This window comes from Dermacentor variabilis, chromosome 2, assembly GCF_050947875.1.
Source record: "Dermacentor variabilis isolate Ectoservices chromosome 2, ASM5094787v1, whole genome shotgun sequence".
NCBI lineage: Eukaryota > Metazoa > Arthropoda > Arachnida > Ixodida > Ixodidae > Dermacentor > Dermacentor variabilis.
In genome coordinates this window covers 256,823,099-256,841,928 of record NC_134569.1, presented here as the reverse complement: position 1 = coordinate 256,841,928, position 18,830 = coordinate 256,823,099, and the positions used below count along the sequence as shown (strand labels likewise).

General features: G+C 49.0%; 1 protein-coding gene and 1 long non-coding RNA gene across 15 annotated transcripts in view; both read left to right on the top strand.

Moving 5' to 3' along the window:
* faf (ubiquitin carboxyl-terminal hydrolase-like faf) overlaps window positions 1–18,830 on the top strand; it is an 819,194-nt gene that overhangs the window by 295,851 nt on the left and 504,513 nt on the right. For all 14 annotated transcript variants that reach the window (XM_075682882.1, XM_075682878.1, XM_075682872.1 and 11 more), the window contains 2 exons: window positions 4,963–5,330; window positions 12,399–12,531. In XM_075682882.1, the coding sequence (XP_075538997.1) occupies window positions 4,963–5,330; window positions 12,399–12,531 (501 nt within the window). The remainder of the gene's footprint in view (window positions 1–4,962; window positions 5,331–12,398; window positions 12,532–18,830) is intronic.
* LOC142573263 (uncharacterized) lies at window positions 5,342–9,937 on the top strand. The gene is made up of 3 exons (XR_012826273.1): window positions 5,342–8,394; window positions 8,465–9,207; window positions 9,267–9,937. It is a non-coding gene; the product is annotated as an uncharacterized LOC142573263 (long non-coding RNA).

Below are 18,830 nucleotides of genomic sequence, written 5' to 3'. Positions count from 1 at the left end.
GTTCGACTAAAGGGAACAGAGACTTTTTGTGGGTGATTGATTCTGAAAGACACATAAGCTGGTTCTTTTAAAAGTTATTGTTTTAACAGTTTGTTATGAAAGAAAATTTTGTAGACTAAACAGAGGCTAAATATTTTTCGTCTAATTTGTAAATTGTCAAAACCTAGGCATGACTTTATAAAGAAATACTACCTCTGCATGAAAAATTAGAAACAACAAAACAAGCTGATCGGTTTTGTACTGATTCCATGCTATCTGTTAGTGTTTGTTGTCCAGGATCTCATACAGATGAGGCATACCCTAGCTTCAGTCTAATGAGTGTTTTGTACCAAAGCAGTTTTAAGTGTTGTGGGGCCTGGCAAAAATTCTTGCGTATGTAGCCTAGCATTTTATTCACGACTTTGGAGATATGTGCATGCCAGGAGAGATTATTAGCCACATGGACACCGCGATACTTATACGAGAGAACTGTTTCAAGACAAAACTTCGTTAACTTTGTACTGGAAAGTGTCAGATGGGTTAGACTGCCGAGAAACTGCCATTACTTTGCATTTGGTTGGATTAAGGACCATTTGCCACTTGGAACACCAGTTGCAGATCATGTCAAGGTCAGTCTGCAGAATGAAGGAGTCCTGTGAATTTCTTATCTCACGGTAAAGAATGCAGTTGTCTGCAAAGGGTTTACTTAAGGAGTTAATTGTGCCGAGGAGGTCACTAATATATATTAGAAATAGCAATGGTTCTAAGACGGGAGCCCATTCGTACACCTGATTGAACTGCGCAATGTCGCGACACTAAATCATTTGCAGTAACAAATTGTGTACGGTTACTAAGAAAGCATTCAGTCCACTTCAGTAAGTTAGGATCTATTATTCTGGCACTGGTTTTAAGGAGTAGCAGTTGCTGTGGAACCTTGTCGAGCGCCTTGGCAAAGTCTAGGAAGATGAAATCAACTAGTAGTGTTTTGTCTAAAGAGGAAGCTAAGTTATTAATGAAGGATGTTAATTGTATTTCACAGGAGTAACCTTTATGGAAACCATGCTGAGAAGGAGTGAAGAATTTCAGTTTGATTGTAGAAAAGAGACAAGGTTCGAGTAAATTACGTGCTCAAGAAGTTTGCAGGGAATTCTTGTTAGTGAAATATGTCTAGAGGTGAATGTGGATTATTAGATTTAAAGAGAGGGACCACTTACCCTATCTTGGTAATGCAGGTAATAATGCACCTCCAAGATTTTGGGTGAAGAGGTACATAAGGAAGACACATGAATATACTGCAGTGTTTTTCATAAATTTTGAATTAATTTACCAACGCCACAGCTATATGATGGTTTCAATTCCTGGATTAACTTCAAGATTAATGTAAATTCATTAATAACTGGGTCTACAGGAAAAAAAATCCGTTTGGATATGCGCAGTGTTGGGGAAGCGCAAACTGCCCCAACACTGGTGCGAACGTATTGAGGTTGTTCTGAGGTCGTTCTACAACCTCAGTAAGGTGCGGTGTGTGGTGTGGTAGGCTGCTCGGCTAGTTGGAAAGATCCCTGCTGTTTCCCCTGCCAAGAAGGGGTGTTTTGTAATGTAACAGCAAAACTCAGACCCACGTGAAGTCTACATCAGCCCCTTTAGCCCCAACAAGATGTTATATTGTCGTCACGTAAAGCAAACTTCTTGCAGCGGTGGCGTAGAGGTAGAACACCCGCCTCGCGTGCAAGAGGTCCGTGGTTCGAATCCCGATGCCGGCAATTTTCCACCGGATTAAAAAAAAAAATCCGCGTGTTGATAAAATTGCACAAACAGGCCTGGAGTGTGGCCTCATCCCTGGTGACCAGAACCGGTAACGCACTCCCTCACCAGAGCAGGATTGGCCACCCTGGTGCAGTACTTGGCCACAACCTCCTATATGAACACAACAATCAAACCCCGGCCCTCAGTCCCCAGCAGCTGCGAAGCAACTGACCAAGGCGGCGGTGCTAAGAATCAGAGGGTGCTAAGAATCACTGGCTCCGGACAGGCCGCCATTAGAATATGAACCTGGCAACGTTTAACGCTAGAATGTTATCTAGTGAGGCGAGTCTAGCAGTGCTATTGGAGGAATTAGAGGGCAGTAAATGGGATATAATAGGGCTCAGTGAAGTTAGGAGGCCGAAAGAAGCCTATACAGTGCTAAAAAGCGGGCACGTCCTGTGCTACCGGGGCTTAGCGGAGAGAAGAGAACTAGGAGTCGGATTCCTGATTAATAAGACTATAGCTGGTAACATACAGGAATTCTATAGCAATAACGAGAGGGTGGCAGGTCTTGTTGTGAAACTTAATAAGAGGTACAAAATGAAGATTGTACAGGTCTACGCCCCTACATCCAGTCATGATGACCAGGAAGTCGAAAGCTTCTATGAAGACGTGGAATCGGCGATGGGTAGAGTGAAAACTAAATACACTATACTAATGGGCGACTTTAATGCCAAGGTAGGCAAGAAGCAGGCTGGAGACAAGGCAGTGGGGGAATATGGCATAGGCACTAGGAATAGCAGGGGGAGTTATTACTAGAGTTTGCGGAACAGAATAATGTGAGGATAATGAATACCTTCTTCCGCAAGCGGGACAGCCAAAAGTGGACCTGGAGGAGCCCGAACGGCGAGACTAGAAATGAAATAGACTTCATACTCTGCGCTAACCCTGGCATTATACAAAATGTGGGCATGCTCGGTAAGGTGCGCTGCAGTGACCATAGGATGGTAAGAACTCGAATTAGCCTAGACTTGAAGAGGGAAAGGAAGAAACTGGTACATAAGAAGCCGATCAAAGAGTTAGCAGTAAGAGGGAAAGTAGAGGAATTCCAGATCAAGCTACAGAACAGGTATTCGGCTTTAACTCGGGAAGAGGACCTTAGTGTTGAAGCAATGAACGACAGTCTTGTGGGCATCATTAAGGAGTGTGCAATAGAAGTCGGCGGTAACTCCGTTAGACAGGGTACCAGTAAGCTATCGCAGGAGACGAAAGATCTGATGAAGAAACGTCAATATATGAAAGCCTCTAACCCTACAGCTAGAATAGAACTGGCAGAACTTTCGAAGTTAATCAACAAGCGTAAGACAGCTGACATAAGGAAGTATAATATGGATAGAATTGAACATGCTGTAAGGAACGGACGAACCGTAAAAGCAGTGCAGAAGAAACTAGGAATTGGCAAGAATCAGATGTATGCGTTAAGAGACAAAGCCGGCAATATCATTACTAATATGGATGAGATAGTTCAAGTGGCTGAGGATTTCTATAGAGATTTATACAGTACCAGTGGCACCCTCGACGATAATGGAAGAGAAATTAGTCCAGAGGAATTCGAATTCCCAAAGGTAACGCCGGAAGAAGTAAAGAAAGCCTTGGGAGATATGCAAAGGGGGAAGGCAGCTGGGGAGGATCAGGTAACAACAGATTTGTTGAAGGATGTGTGGACAGATTGTTCTGGAGAAACTGGCCACCCTGTATACGCAATGCCTCATGACCTCGAGCGTACCGGAATCTTGGAAGAACGCTAACATAATCCTAATCCATAAGAAAGGGGGCGCCAAAGACTTGAAAAATTATAGACCGATCAGCTTACTGTCCGTTGCCTACAAGCTATTTACTAAGGTAATCGCAAATAGAATCAGGAACACCTTAGACTTTTGTCAAGCAAAGGACCAGGCAGGATTCCGTAAAGGCTACTCAACAATAGATCATATTCACACTATCAATCAGCTGATAGAGAAATGTGCGGAATATAACCAACCCTTATATATAGCTTTCATTGATTACGAGAAAGCGTTTGATTCTGTCGAAACTTCAGCAGTCATAGAGGCATTACGGAATCAGGGTGTAGACGAGCCGTATGTAAGAATACTGAAAGATATCTATTGCGGCTCCACAGCCACCGTAGTCCTCCATAAAGCAAGCAACAAAATCCCAATAAAGAAAGGCGTCAGGCAGGGAGATACGATATCTCCAATGCTATTCACAGCGTGTTTACAGGAGGTATTCAGAGACCTGGATTGGGAAGAATTGGGGATAAAAGTTAATGGAGAATACCTTAGTAACTTGCGATTCACTGATGATATTGCCTTGCTTAGTAACTCAGGGGACCAATTGCAATGCATGCTCACTGACCTGGAGATGCAAAGCAGAAGAGTGGGTCTAAAAATTAATCTGCAGAAAACTAAAGTAATGCTTAACAGTCTCGGAAGAGAACAGCAATTTACAGTAGGCAGCGAGGCACTGGAAGTCATAAGGGAATACATCTACTTAGGGCAGGTAGTGACGGCGGATCCGGATCATGAGATGGAAATAATCAGAAGAATAAGAATGGGTTGGGGTGCGTTTGGCAGGCATTCTCAGATCATGAACAGCAGGTTGCCATCATCCCTCAAGAGAAAAGTGTATAACAGCTGTGTCTTACCAGTACTCACCTACGGGGCAGAAACCTGGAGGCTTACGAAAAGGGTTCTACTTAAATTGAGGACGACGCAACGAGCTATGGAAAGAAGAATGATGGGTGTAACGTTAAGGGATAAGAAAAGAGCAGATTGGGTGAGGGAACAAATGCGAGTTAATGACATCTTAGTTGAAAGCAAGAAAAAGAAAGGGGGGGGGGCATGGGCAGGACATGTAATGAGGAGGGAAGATAACCGATGGTCATTAAGGGTTATGGACTGGATTTCAAAGGAAGGGAAGCATAGCGGGGGGCAGCAGAAAGTTAGGTGGGCGGATGAGATTAAGAAGTTTGCAGGGACGACATGGCCACAATTAGCACATGACCGGGGTAGTTGGAGAAGTATGGGAGAGGCCTTTGCCCTGCAGTGGGCGTAACCAAGCTGATGATGATGATGATGATGATGATGATGATGATGATGATGAAAGCAAGCTTTTCTCCTGTGAAAATGAAGCTGTATTTTGCACCTGTTTTAAGGCCTAGCGTGCTCTTCTCTGCAGGGTTGGGTGGTGGATCTGATCAACCGCTTTGGCAACCTGGGCGGCTTCACCATCCTGCTGGAACGGTTTCGCTCGGGACCCCCTCTGTCCGTGGCCGTCATTGCGGCACTCATCAGGCCATTTGGGCTGTGCCACAGCCTGCTGACAGTGCCCACTGTGGAGCGGTACCTGATGCCCATCGTGTCGCTGGTGCCCGCCTTCCTGGAGCGCCTGTCAGATGAGGAGCTCAAGCGTGAGGCCAAGAACGAGAGCAAGAATGATGCCCTGGCGGCCATTGTGCGTGCCTTGCGCTCTCTTGCTGCCATGGTGCCCCACCAGGATGAGACTGTGCGAGCGCTCGAGATGTTCCGCCTGCGCATGATCCTCAGGTACTGGCTTCCTCCTTGCTGGGTTCCAGATGCTCCAGTACCCTGCTGCCACGCAGAATACAATTTGCGGGAAAGCATAATGGGAGAGCATCCATTGCTCCCACATGTTCCACAGTAATAAAGATATTGGTGCAGGGAGACAAGTGAGTAGTCTTGAGCAAAAGATTTACATACGACTATTTACAGTCTGGAAATGCCAAGATGATGAAGGCAATACATGAGCAATGCTCAGCTGATCATCGTCTTCCTCTACTTATGTGGAACTGATCTGATCTTGCAGGGCAGAGCCCCGTCTCGCAATATTATATTGACGCACCACAGCGCCATCGCAGCCCACAGCGTCTACACCTTCGAACGACATAAAGAAAGCTTTACTGAATAGGGCCTCCCACCTACAGCTAATTTTGTCCCGTTAACGCTGTTGAATTGGGGCTCTGCATATTTGACCTGGAATTAACTATGGTGCATATGATAGTCTTTTCTTTTTTTCGTGTGTAGAACAAGTTTCTGTTGTAAGCTAGAAGAGCGTACATTCTCACATTAATTGGTGGGACATGTGATTTTCTGTTTTGCTTTGTAAGCGAGAGTGACATTTCAAGGGCTAAATAGCAGTCAGCAGTAGTGCATCAAAGTGGGTAAAGTAGGCTAAGAATGCTAATTGCATGAAAATATATATTGTTTAATCAACTGATGACATAAGATGTGCTCATGAGTGGGGATCTTCCTTGCAACCCTGCACAATTGAAAGAACAAATTTAGTAGTGGTAGTTTGATCAGCTTTCATGTGGTCCGCGGCACGGTTATGCTGGGGAGAGTGTGGATGTCCTCACTACAGGTCTGTTCAATGTTCCTGGTCCACTGTGAACCATTTCAGTCAGTTCACGGCAGGGCACTGCGAGTTCAATTGTGCTGCTACACTCCTCTAAACAAATGCAGGGGTGCAGACAAGGTGGACGTTTTGTCTGCCTAGTGGGTTGTCTGCATAAGTTTCAGATGTCCCAAACTGCCTGTATGGTCTGCTTCTGAGGCGCAAACAACACACTCCTGCACTTCATAGACATAGCAGATGTACATAAGTGGGGTTTCAGTGGCACAATGTTCACGTTTGATGGCATCTGTTGCTTTGCATCTGCATCTCTGCACCCAGTTGGCACTGTCAGCCGTTAGACGGTCACTCCCCAGCGTGGTGGTATGAACGATGACTGACCGCGAACAGCTGTGCTTGTCGGTGTTTATTGCGGTGCAGTGACCAGTGTTGTCTAACGAGCCTGGCGCGCCAACAAAGAGTATGCCCCTGGGGGCGTCACATGGTTGTTACAGCCCCTTATCCCCAGTTTGTTTGTTGCCAACAAAAAAACTTCCAAGTTCAATGTACGAGGCTCTGCCTCTGTCCAAGCCGGGTCAATGGTGCCTGCTACCCAGGTGAGTAACGGTTCGGTGGCCTACGCTGTCAAGTACTCCGCCTGGGCACCGGTGTTGATGTGCCGGGTGTGGCAACACTGGGTGCTGCCTGAGCCAGCCTCGCTCCATCTGGAGCATCCGTAGTGGTCGGCCTTGTGATGATGGGCTCGACGCCGGCCCAACGGGTGCTGCACCACTGGCAACGCTTACCGCCTCCGAGGTCGGCGGTGCCTCGCTGGAAGCGAGTGGTGCTGCCGCTAGTCCTCCTGCAGGCTGGAACTCGGAAGTGGCAGTCGAGGGTGCTGGCCAGGTCCCGAGGCGAGGCCTGACATGGTCAGCGTGTCTGTGCCACGTGGCCCCGTCTCGCATGCGGATGAGCAGTGATGAGGTGCTGGCAGGAGACACCACCTGTCCGGTAGTCCAGGGTGAGCGAGGACGGAAGTTCCTGGTGAAAACTGGAGTTCCCGACTCTGGCAAAAGCCCAGGATGGCACCCTTAGTCAGCAGCCAGCTTCAGCTGCTTCAGGAGCACTGTGGATCAGAGGTCCAGATACAAGACGTCCAAGGGTGTCCTGACCATCCGACCCACCAGGAGCTCACGGGGGGCACGGCCAGTGACATCGTGGGGCATGGTCCAGTACTGAAACAGTATTCGTGCAATCTGCGTGCGGAAATCCCTTGTCTGGCTCTTCTTGAGCTTGTCCTTGATGGTTAGCACCACCGGCTCGGCTGCACCATTCGAAGCAGGGTGGTACGGCAGAACCATCATCCGGCGGATTCCGTTTTTCATCAGCCAGGCCAGGTACTCTGTGCTGGCGAAAGCAGGACCATTGTCGGACACGATGACATCCGGCAACTCATGGGCAGCGAAGACCTGTCGTAGCGCTGCGATGGTCGTGCCTGCTGATAGAGTGGTAACAGGTAGAACATCCACCCACTTCGAAAAGGCGTCCACCACCACCAGGTAATAATGGCCCTTGAAGGGCCCCCCAAAATCCACATGTAGACGGGGCCAGGGTCTCTGTAGGAACGGCCAGGGGGTGATTTCCGCATGACATGAGGCCTGCTGATGCTCCTGGCAGATTTGGCAGCTCTGCACCATGTGAGCAATGTCCTGGTACAGGCCAGGCCACCAAACATGGGACCGGGCCACCATCTTCATCTTTTCCACGCCAGGATGACCTGCGTGCAGCAACTGCAGGACCCTGGACCGGAGACTCTGCGATCACCACCCTGGAACCCTACAGTAGGCAGCCCTGCTGCAAGCTCAGCTCAGCGGCCTTGTGGCTATAGGCCTGCTGAACCAATTCCTCCCTACGAGTAACCGCCTTGACCACCTGAGACAGGATTGAGTCCCGGCTCGTTGCTTGCGATACTGCAGATCTGGAGAGTACCTCCGCATATGCATGCTCCAACATGAACATTTCCACAGGTTCTGGAACAGCATCAGGCACCTCTGGCAGGGGCAGGCTGCTCAGGGCATCAGCAGGCCCCAGATCCTTTCCCGAACGGTAAACCAACTTGTAACTGTAAGCTGCCAGCCTCAAGGCCCAGCATACCACTCGAGGGGATGCCTTCCCGGGAACTGCCTTGTCAGGCCCTAGCAGCCCCAACAGCAGCTTGTGGTCCGTGACCGCCTCGAACTTCCGGCCCCACAGATACTGGTAAAGCGTTCGACACCGAACATGAGGGTGAAACCTTCCTTGACCAGCTGGCTGTAACGTTGCTCTGCAGCATGAAGCCGACGATAAGCAAACGACTTGGTGTTCCTGGCCATCTTTGTCCTGCTGCACGAGGACGGCTCCCACTCTGTACGGCGACGCATCTACGGTCAGGACGACAGGCTTGGGAGGATCAAAGTGTACTAGCACTGGAGCCTTGGTGATCCTGCTCCTTCTTCCAGACCCATTGCTGACCATCTCGAATCAGAAGATGGCTCGGCTGTAGATGCTCCGACAGGTTCGGCAGAAAACTCCTGTAGAAGTTGATGAGGCCGAGGTAGCTCTAAAGCTCCTTCTTGTTCTGGGGCTTAGGTGCCTTGAGCACAGCATCAACTTTGCGGGGAGCCAGGGCTAGGCCAGCCTGGGAAATGACATGTCCCAAGTACTCAACACTTGTGGGCCAGGAAAATGCACTTTTGCAGCTTGAGCTTGAGGCCGGCGTCCTGCAGTTGTGCCAGGACATTGTGCAGGTTCTGCAGGTGGCCCCCGTCATCGCTGCTAGTAACCAAGATGTCGTCCAAGTACACCGCCACATGCCTCATGCCCCTGTAGAGGTTGTCCTTCTCCCTCTGAAATGTGGCTGGGGCTGAGGCCAAAAGGTAAGCGCGTGTACTTGAAGAGCCACAAATTTGTCGATATTGTGACATACTTCCGCGAGGCATCCTGGAGCACCAGCTGCTGGTAAGCATCTCTGAGGTCAAGCTTGGTGAACTTCTATCCACCAGACAACACTAACCCAAAGATCTTCAATCCGGGGTAATGGGTACTTCTCGATAGTAGCGACGGGGTTGATGGTAACCTTGAAATCCCCACAGATCCTGACACTGCCTTCTCGCTTGAGGACTGGTACGATGGGAGCGGCCCATTCAGACGTCCTGACGGGCACCAGGATGACCTCTCGCTGCAACTGTTGCAGCTCCTGGGTGACCCCATCCTTCAAGGCGCACGGCAGTGGGTGAGGCTTAAAAAAATGTGGCCGGGCTCCCTCAGGTACATGGATGCCAGCCGTCGTGCTGGCGAATGTGCCCACCCCTGGCAGGAACAGGGACTTGAACTCAGTTAAGAGGCTGGAGACATCTTTCACCGCTTGCAGGCTGGCTTCTTGGTACTCTGGCAGACGAACACCCAGTGCATGAATCCAATTTCGGCCCAGCAGCATCAGCAACGACCCCTTGGTTAGGTCGAGGGGAAGGGTTGCCTCCCTGTCGCCAAAGCGAACGCTGACTTTTGCCTGACCCTGGACCTGGGAGAGCTGCCCGGAGTAGCTGCGCAGCATCACGCCCGAAGCCTCAACAGACACGCCGGGGAACGTACGCTTGAACCGTTTCCCGGCCATGACAGGCACGCTGGCCCCCTGTGTCCAGCTCCATGGAAATGGGGTGCCCGCAGATTTCGACGGTCAGCATGTACGGCAGCACAGACGATGGTACAAAGCCTGTGTGCCACATGTTGAAAATCGGTGGGTCCTCGGCCACGACGTGGAGCCTGGCCGCAGAAGAACTTGAGCCTGCTGCCGCTCGCCTTTGCCGTGTGCTCTTGTGATGGCTACCCTGGCTACAGGCTTGTGTGGTACCTTGGCTTGAACCAGGCTGCTGCTGCTGTTTGCTGTTCGTCGTCCCCCTTCGGCATACCCGTGTCAGGTGCTCAGTTTTCCCGCACGTGAAGCATTGTGCTTGAGAGAACTGGCACTGTGAGGGGGAGTGGGCACCACCACAGCGGCCGCAGGTATTGCCCTTTGTCACCAACTTGTTTACCGCCACTTCCGCCGCGGTGAGCCAGTGGCACGGGAAATCTCGCTGGCGTCCTAGGCGGTAGCTTCCGTTGCCAGCGCTGCCTTCACAGCGTCATCCAGTGAGGGGTCGGGAAGCTCCAGGAGTCGTGTCTGCATGACAGTGTTGTTGATGCCGCAGAGTAAACAGTCCCGGATCAGCGAGTCCAGCTGGTCCCTGAAAATGCAGACACTCGCAAACCCTCGTAGCGCAGCAACGAACTGCCCAAGGGTCTCTCCTTTCCGGCAGCTGCGGTTGTTGAAGTGGAAACGCTCTATCAGTGTGGATGGTGCCGGGTTGAAATGCGAGCGCAGTGTGGCGAGCAGCTCACCCAGCGTCTTAACATGTGGCGTGGCTGGCTTGAGAAGGTCGAGCAGAAGACTGAAGTAGCTGGCCAGGAAAATGTCCCGCTGTTTGGCTTCGGGTGTGTCGTTTGCCCGGAAAAACATGCGGACTTGTTCCTCGTAAATTGGCCAGGCGGATCCATCTCCCTCGAAGTGCTCGAGCCTTCTGTACAGCGGCATTGCAGCAGCAATGGGAGGCGATGTTTTGCCGCAAACGGAGGCGTGGGACGATCCGTGGGTACTCGTCACCACTGTCTTCATCTTGACTTCGTCTTAGTCGCAAATGTCCTAGGGCACGGTCTTGTTGACATACCCTAGTTTTACTTAACTTTTTTTGCTAACTTTAAGCGCGCTGAACAGGCAATGAAAAGTGGCAGAAGCGGCTTTATACCGTGATATAGACAAGGCTATTCTACTAAAGAATCACTTAGATTAGTTTGTAAATGTTAGTCCTAAATCTCGCAATGATGTACACAAAGCGGACTCCACTGAATTAATTTACTATTTTAGTTAAAATTGGGACCATATGTGGCATTAGATTAGGGGTGTGTGAATACTCAGATATTCTATTTCGAATCGAGTAGTAAACGTTCAAGTTATTGAATTTGCAAATAGATTATCTACTAATACATCTTCAAAATATTAACTTAAAACACCTGACCGAGGTTAGGGCCTTGCACGCAGCCTTTCTCCTTTACTTCGTCTGTGTCGGTAGAAGGTACGTGCAGGTTGACGACACCGATTGAAACAATTCCCATACGTGACGCCACCAGAGAAAATGGCGATGAAAGTTGGGTGCTTGTTGCCTGCAGACCTGTATAATGTCAGCAGCCATTAAAAAAAAGAGAGAATCCCTCTACGCAAAATCTCGGAACTGATCGTCGATTAACCACTCATGCAAGCATGTAGTACTAGCAGCAAGCTATCTGCAAAGGTAAATTTTTGGCACAGGCACACTGCCAAGTCCGTTAAACTTAGTTGGCTCTCCTTCGTCAGGTTGGTTGTGTGTCGTAACCTCAAGTTACGGTTTGGTGCCAAATCAACGGATATCTATTTGCAGATGCCGACAGACCGCCTCTCAACAAAAGCGAGTGTTCAGGAAGGTACCAACATTGTTTGCTGCTGCCATTGCCTTCTTCGCCACATTGTACGGCATCTCGTGTTCCATGTACCGTTCATAGGTTCACATTGGTTTCTTGTCATACCTTGGAGCATTGTTGTTTGGCGCAATTAACATTGTGTGTATTGTGGTAAAGCCTATCAAAGCATGTCGGTCATTTGGTGTTCTCTTTTTCTTATGCCTGATGGCTCAAGTTGTTCTAGTTCACTTGTAATTTGTCTTGAGCATGGCCACATAGCTTTGTTTTCTTGCTAGCCAAAAAAAAAATTTATATAATTTTTAACAAAAGCTTTTCATCTATCTAAATAAATATCTGTTTGCAACATACATACCATGCATGGTATGCTGCCTGTTGCAATTAAGACGAGCTGAAATTGCTGCTGTTGGCTTGGTGTCATCCTTTACTGTTTAGCAGCATTTACTCATCATACGGTAATATGAAGGTAGACACTCATTACTGCTGTACTGCTGCAAATGTTCCAAAAAGACCAATTTTCCTGCTCCAAAAGGCTGGTCCTAATCTGTTTCAGAATTTCTTTCTTCCTGCCCTGAAAATTGCTCCCAGTGCTAATCTAGCTGGACCATGCTGAACCTGTGCTGTGAGATTACATTAAAAAAGTCATCGCAAACACTTCTTGGCGTAGCTAAACCTGCTCAGGTGGCAGAATTAAAGAAGGGTGGAAGTAGAGGGGCATGTCTTCGTGTGCATTGCAGGCTGCTGCAGATCTCCTCATTCAATGGCAAGATGAATGCGCTCAACGAGGTGAACAAGGTGATCGCCAACGTGTCCTACTATGCCCACCGGCACACTGACGAGGAGGAGTGGCTCACAGCTGAACGCATGGCGGTCAGTGTCTCTTTGCATGTTTCAAGCGTCCGGCATGTTCACCAATGTGCGAGCTACTTGCCAGTGCTTTTTCACAACAATTTTTTATTTACTTAATATGTAAATGGCCCAGTTTTGGCACCATGGTAGAAATAGGTCGCTTTTTTTCAACAAATATCTTAAAGGGGCCCTGAAACACTTTTTATTCAAATCAGGAAATGCATTTAATGTTAAAATAGACAATTTCAGAAATACTTTGCACCGAAAAGCACTTCAGTACATTCAGCAGATGTGGAGATATGGCAATCAGAGGTAACTTCTAATCCCCTTCCTGATGCTCCTTCTCCTCCTTCGATGCCTTGCACTGTGAAGGCTGCTGCAGGATGGGGGGCGTCCACGATGCTCAGCCCACTGAATGTCACTGTGCCGCACAGTCCAAACGTGATTTTGGATGTTTAAGTAGACGCCAACACTTCCGATTTTGTGCCAAACTCAGATGCGCTAAACTCGGAGGCTATTACTCAACTTACGGTTACATTCACCGTGTCTCATCCCTTTGCTATATGCTACAGTGTACTAGATTGCTACGTGCGGCTATGTTTTCATGCACCAAGTGGCAAATAGCAAATTTTCTTTTGCACTTAATCTCTACCGCAATCACACAGTTTCTGAGGATCGAACGAAACATTGTCTTTATGTTCGCTTATGTGAGCACTATGTGCAAGCGTGCACATTGGCTAAGTAGCTGATGGCCAAGCAGTGGATGCCAGACTCGAGACACGCGTTGAAAGTATTCACAGTGCAACTAGGTTTGACCATGATGGCGATCACCTTGAGGACATGCCATTTGGGAAGCAGATGACCTCTTCCATCCAGGTGTCGGCGCTGCTCAGACAGAGGCCAATGAGAGCATGCTGTTGCCCTCGTCAAGCTGCAGCAAGTTCAGCAAATGGACTCAACCACACGCAACGGGAAGCGCAGTAGAGGAAGGCAGAAGACTAGGTGGTGCAATGAAATTAGGAAATTGGCGGTTGCTTGTTGGAATCGGTTGGCGCAGGACAGGGGTAATTGGAGATCACAGGGATAGGCCTTCGTCCTGCAGTGGACATTATAAAATGGACTTATGTTGATGATGATGATATAGGAAAAAGGCTGCATTAGATTGGATTAAATATGGTAATCAACCTCTCTATATGGCTTTCATAATTATGAAAAGACATTAGATTCAGTAGGGATACCAGCAATCATACAGGCGTTACGTAATCAAGAAGTGCAGGAGGCATACAAATATCTACAATGATTCCACGGCTACCTTGGTTTTCCACAAGAAAAGTAGAAAGTTACCTATTAAGAAAGAGGTCAGGCAAGGAGACACAATCTTTCCAATGCTATTCACTTTCTTAGAAGAATTATTCAACCTATTAGACTTGGAAGGCTTAGGAGCGAGGATGCATGGTGCAAATCCCAATAACTTTCAATTTCCACATGGCATTGTCCTGTTCAACAATGCTGGGGAGGAATTGCAACAAGTTATTGAGGACCTTAAAAGAGAAAGTGTAAGAGTGGGGTTGAAGATTAACATGCAGAAAGGACAGGTAACGTTCCCTGACAAGAGAACAAGAATTCATGATAGCCAGTAAGCCTGTACAATTTGTGCTGCAGTGCATTTATATAGGTCAATTACGCACAGGGGACCCCGATCTTGAGAAGGAAATCAAAAAAGAATAAAAACAAGTTGGTCTGCATACGGCAGACATCGCCAGATCCTGACTAATAGCTTAGCACTATCATTGAAAAGAAAAGTGTACAATCATTGCTTTCTACCAGTGCTAAAATATGGGGTAGAAACTTGGTGGTTAATTAAGAAGCTTGAGAACAAGTTAAGGACTGTGCAAAGAGTGATGGAAAGAAAAATGCTGAGTGGAACGTTAAGAGACAGGAAGAGAGAGGTGTGGATCAGAGCAAACAGGGAAAGCCAATATTCTAGTTGACATTAAAAGAAAAAAAATGGAGCTGGGCAGGTCATGTGATGTGTGGGGCTGTGGACCATAAGAGTTACAGAATAGGGGCCGAGGGAAAGGAAGTGCAGTTGAGGACAGCAGGAAATTGGGTGGAATGATGAAATTACGAAATATGCAGGTGCAAGTTGGAATCGGCTAGCACAAGGCAGGGGAAATTGGAGGTCGCTGGGAGAGTCCTTTGTCCTGCAGTATACCTAAACATAGGCTAATGATGATGATATTGTAACAGATACGAAAGGCACAGACAATAGAAAAGAAGGGAAGAGGAAGAAGACGAAGAGTTGGAGAGGCCGAGCTGCGCTGCTATCACGCTACGATCATCATCCATCGCCTATAAATAAAACCATTTCTTCGCAACTCTTCGTAACAGTTGTGGTGGAAGGTGCGGGGTAATCGACACCCGAAGACGGAGGCTGAACCAGAACTTCTTCGACGGAGCCGTCGCATTGCTGGACTCCCACCGAATTCACCGGAGCTGAACATGTCCCACGACGCAGACGAACAACGGCCCATTCCATCTGCTGCCCCGACAAGTTCTGTTCTGCAACTGAGAGATGCGCGTCCCTTCGCCGGAAGATTGGACAAAGACGTCGAGGAATGGCTCATCCATTATCACCGGGTGAGTGCCGCCAACAAGTGGAACAGCGCTGCTCAGCTTTCGAACGTCGTGTTCTTTCTGACGGATACTGCGTTGCTGTGGTTCGACAATAACGAGGAAACCTTCACAACATGGGGAAGATTTGTTTCCGAAATCAAAGAGCGATTCGGCGACTCCGCGACGAAAAGGAAAAGGGCAGAACAGACGCTACTGCAATGTGCGCAAGTGCCAGGCGAAACCTGCACGACCTATATTGAGGCGGTAATAAAACTGTGTAGGATGGTGGACTCTGGAATGTCTGAGGAAGATAAAGTCGGGCACATCCTGAAAGGAATTGCCGAAGACGTCTATAATTTCCTCATCGCAAAGGACAACCTGGCTTCCGTCACTGACATCATTCGGCACTGTCGTACTTTCGAGCAGCTGAAAACGAAGCGCATCACGCCGAAGTTTGGCAGGCTAGCCAATGTGACAACAGTTGCAAGCGTGGACAGCAACCAGCCCCTCGATCTTGCATCAACGATCAGACAAATAGTTCGGGAAGAGCTCAGCCTGCACGCACAAGCGACACATTCAGGCACTCACAGCTTCCGCCTACCACCAGATTTCGAGTCAAACGTGGCATCCATCGCCCCGTATCCTGCGGCGAGGGGCACCGAGGATTATGAACTCGCGCCCCGACAGCAGCCACGTCTCTACGACAGAGGCGCTATTTATGACGCTCGGCCACAACGAGAGCAGCCGCGTTTTTACCCCCGAGGCCCTGTGACTTCTGTCAGGCCACGACAAGAAGAGCACCGACCCTACTACCACGACGTGACTTATGAACGATATAACGGATTTCAGCGAGGCGCACAGACACGTTATCCACATGACAACGAACTTTCTCGCCGCCCGCAGCAGCCTAGCATCCGTTTCGAGGAAGATGCTGTGAACCGCGACCCTCCCGTGTGCTACAACTGCGGTTCCACAGGCCATGTAGCACGATATTGTCGCCAAGGCCGTCAATCACGAAGGACACCGATGTTCTCGCCACCCAGAACCCGTACTTCATATGACTTGCGGACGACCGATTCCCTTCCAATGGACCACTTCCCACACGAGACCAGACGCAGCGATTCGCCAACTTCTGAGCGGAGTTTGACGCCACCAAATAATCGTTCCCGTCGCTCTCCGTCCCCTCGGCGCCGTTCTTCGTCACCGCCGCCGGAAAACTAGCATCCGCGGCCAATAGAGGTGAGGTCGCCGGACGGTCTTTGCCAGAAATTCCTCTGCCTGTTGTGATGCTCAAAAACAAAGTGAATGTCTCGATTGACGGAATACCGACCATGGCGTTAGTTGATACTGGAGCGACTGTGTCTCTGATGAGTCTCGCTTTCAAGAACCGTCTAGGCCACAAAGTTATGTTTTCTTGGAACGACGGTATTACCTTTCGTGGAGTAGGCGGCGAGTGGCTTCATCCCCTTGGTGTTTGTGCTGTGAGTGTTTTGTTGGCTGGGAAAGTGTTTGTGTCGGAATTCCATGTTCTTTCTCGTTGTTCGCACGACGTTATTCTTGGTATCGATTTTCTTGAATAGTGCGGCGCTTCCGTGGACTGTGGTTGTGGCGAAATCTCATTGAACAAGTTATTTATATCAGCACAATCCGAACAAAGCTTGGGTGGTGAAGACGGGGACACAGACACACTCAGTGTTCTTGATGAAATGATTGCACCATCGTGGTGCCTGACGCCCGTTCGTGTTTCTACAACTACTGTTGATGCTGATTGTGTTGACCTTGTAGTTAGGCCTCTCCGCGTAAACTGTGCTAAAAAAAATATACTCATGCCCTGCTCTGTCGTGTGCATGACGAGAGGAGTCGCCACATTGTGGGCGCTGAACTGTTCCGCCACGCCGGTTGTCCTTCCTCGTGCTATGAAAATCGCTCTTTTCGATGAAGCGGCATGTAGCTCAATAGCGGCACTAACTACGGACGTCTCTACAGCTTGCTCTCCTTGCAATAATCGCCATTCTGAAGAGCTAATGCTTGGCATGATCAGCAAGGCTCTCAGTACATCGGAACGGCAAGCACAGGTACAAGTCCTTGCCAGGCATGAGGCTGCATTCGACTTCACGCATGGAGATGCACCCCTTCATTTACCGTCGTCCCGCGCTCGTCACAGAATAGACACCGGCTCAGCACACCCCATCCGCCAGAAGCCCTACCGAGTGTCATCGTCCGAGCGCAAAGTTATCGCCGAGCAAGTCAAGGAGATGATGAACAAAGGTGTCGTTCAAGAGTCATCTAGTCCATGGGCAGCCCCAGTAATCCTGGTCCGAAAAAAAGATGGCTCCTGGAGATTCTGCGTGGATTACAGACATCTAAACGCAGTGACGAAGAAGGATGTCTATCCACTACCGCGAATCGATGACGTCATTGATTGCTTACACGCTGCTTCTTATTTCTCAACACTTGATTTGCGATCGGGGTATTGGCAAATACCTATGGACCCTGCCGACAAGGAAAAGACCGCTTTCGTGACTCCAGATGGCCTATTCGAATTTAATGTTATGCCTTTTGGCCTTTGCAATGCTCCTGCCACCTTCGAAAGATTCATGGACACAGTACTTCGTGGTCTAAAGTGGGAGATATGCATGTGTTACCCCGATGATTTTGTAATCTTTGGCCGCACGTTTGAAGAACATAACGAATGCCTCAGCCTCGTTCTCGACTCCATAGAGAAAGCTGGACTGGTCCTAAACTCAAAAAAGTGTCGGTTCGGCGAACGTCAAACACTGGTCCTGGGACACTTAGGCGACAAGGTTGGCATCAGACCCGATCCTCGTAAGATTGAAGCAGTGAGCTCGTTCAAGCCACCGCAGTCAGCACGAGAACTCCGCTCATTCATTGGCCTATGTTCGTATTTTCATCATTTTGTTCCCCGGTTTGCCGACATCGTTTACCCGTTGACAAGTATTTTGCGACAAAATGCATCCTTCCATTGGACACCAGAGTGTGACGCATCATTCTCTCAACTGAAGTTTATACTAACGTCAGCACCCCTCTTGCGTCACTTCGATCCATCTTGCCCGACTGAAGTTCACACTGATGCGAGTGGAATCGAGATAGGAGCGGTGCTTGTACAACGTCACAGTGGCGCAGAGCATGTTGTCGCATATGCCAGCCGTTGTCTGAGCAAATCTGAACGCAATTATACGGTTACGGAACAGGAATGCCTGGCCGCCGTTTTCGCCGTACAAAAGTTTCGATGTTATCTTTACGGTAGACCATTCAAGATTATCACCGACCATCATTCTTTATGCTGGCTGGTCGGTTTGCGTGATCCCTCTGGTCGCCTCGCACGTTGGGCGCTGCGCCTTCAGGAATACGACTTTGTGGTATCGTACAAGAGTGGCCGTCGTCACGCTGACGCAGACTGCCTCTCTCGGATTCCTCTTGCGACTACCGACTGCGATGCTGAGAATTTTGACGACTGTCTCGCTGCTGTTACTCCTACGTTCCCTGACGCGGCAGACTTTGAGCGCGAACAACGCTTGATCCGCTTGATCCCTTGATCCGCTTTTCGTCGCCGCCCGTACTTCTAAAGGCAGCGGTCGCTTTACTGTCCGTGATAAATTGCTGTACAAAACTAATTACTCCGGGCATGGAGCGCGTTTTCTGCTTGTTGTCCCTGAGAGCCTTCGCTCCGACGTTCTATGCGC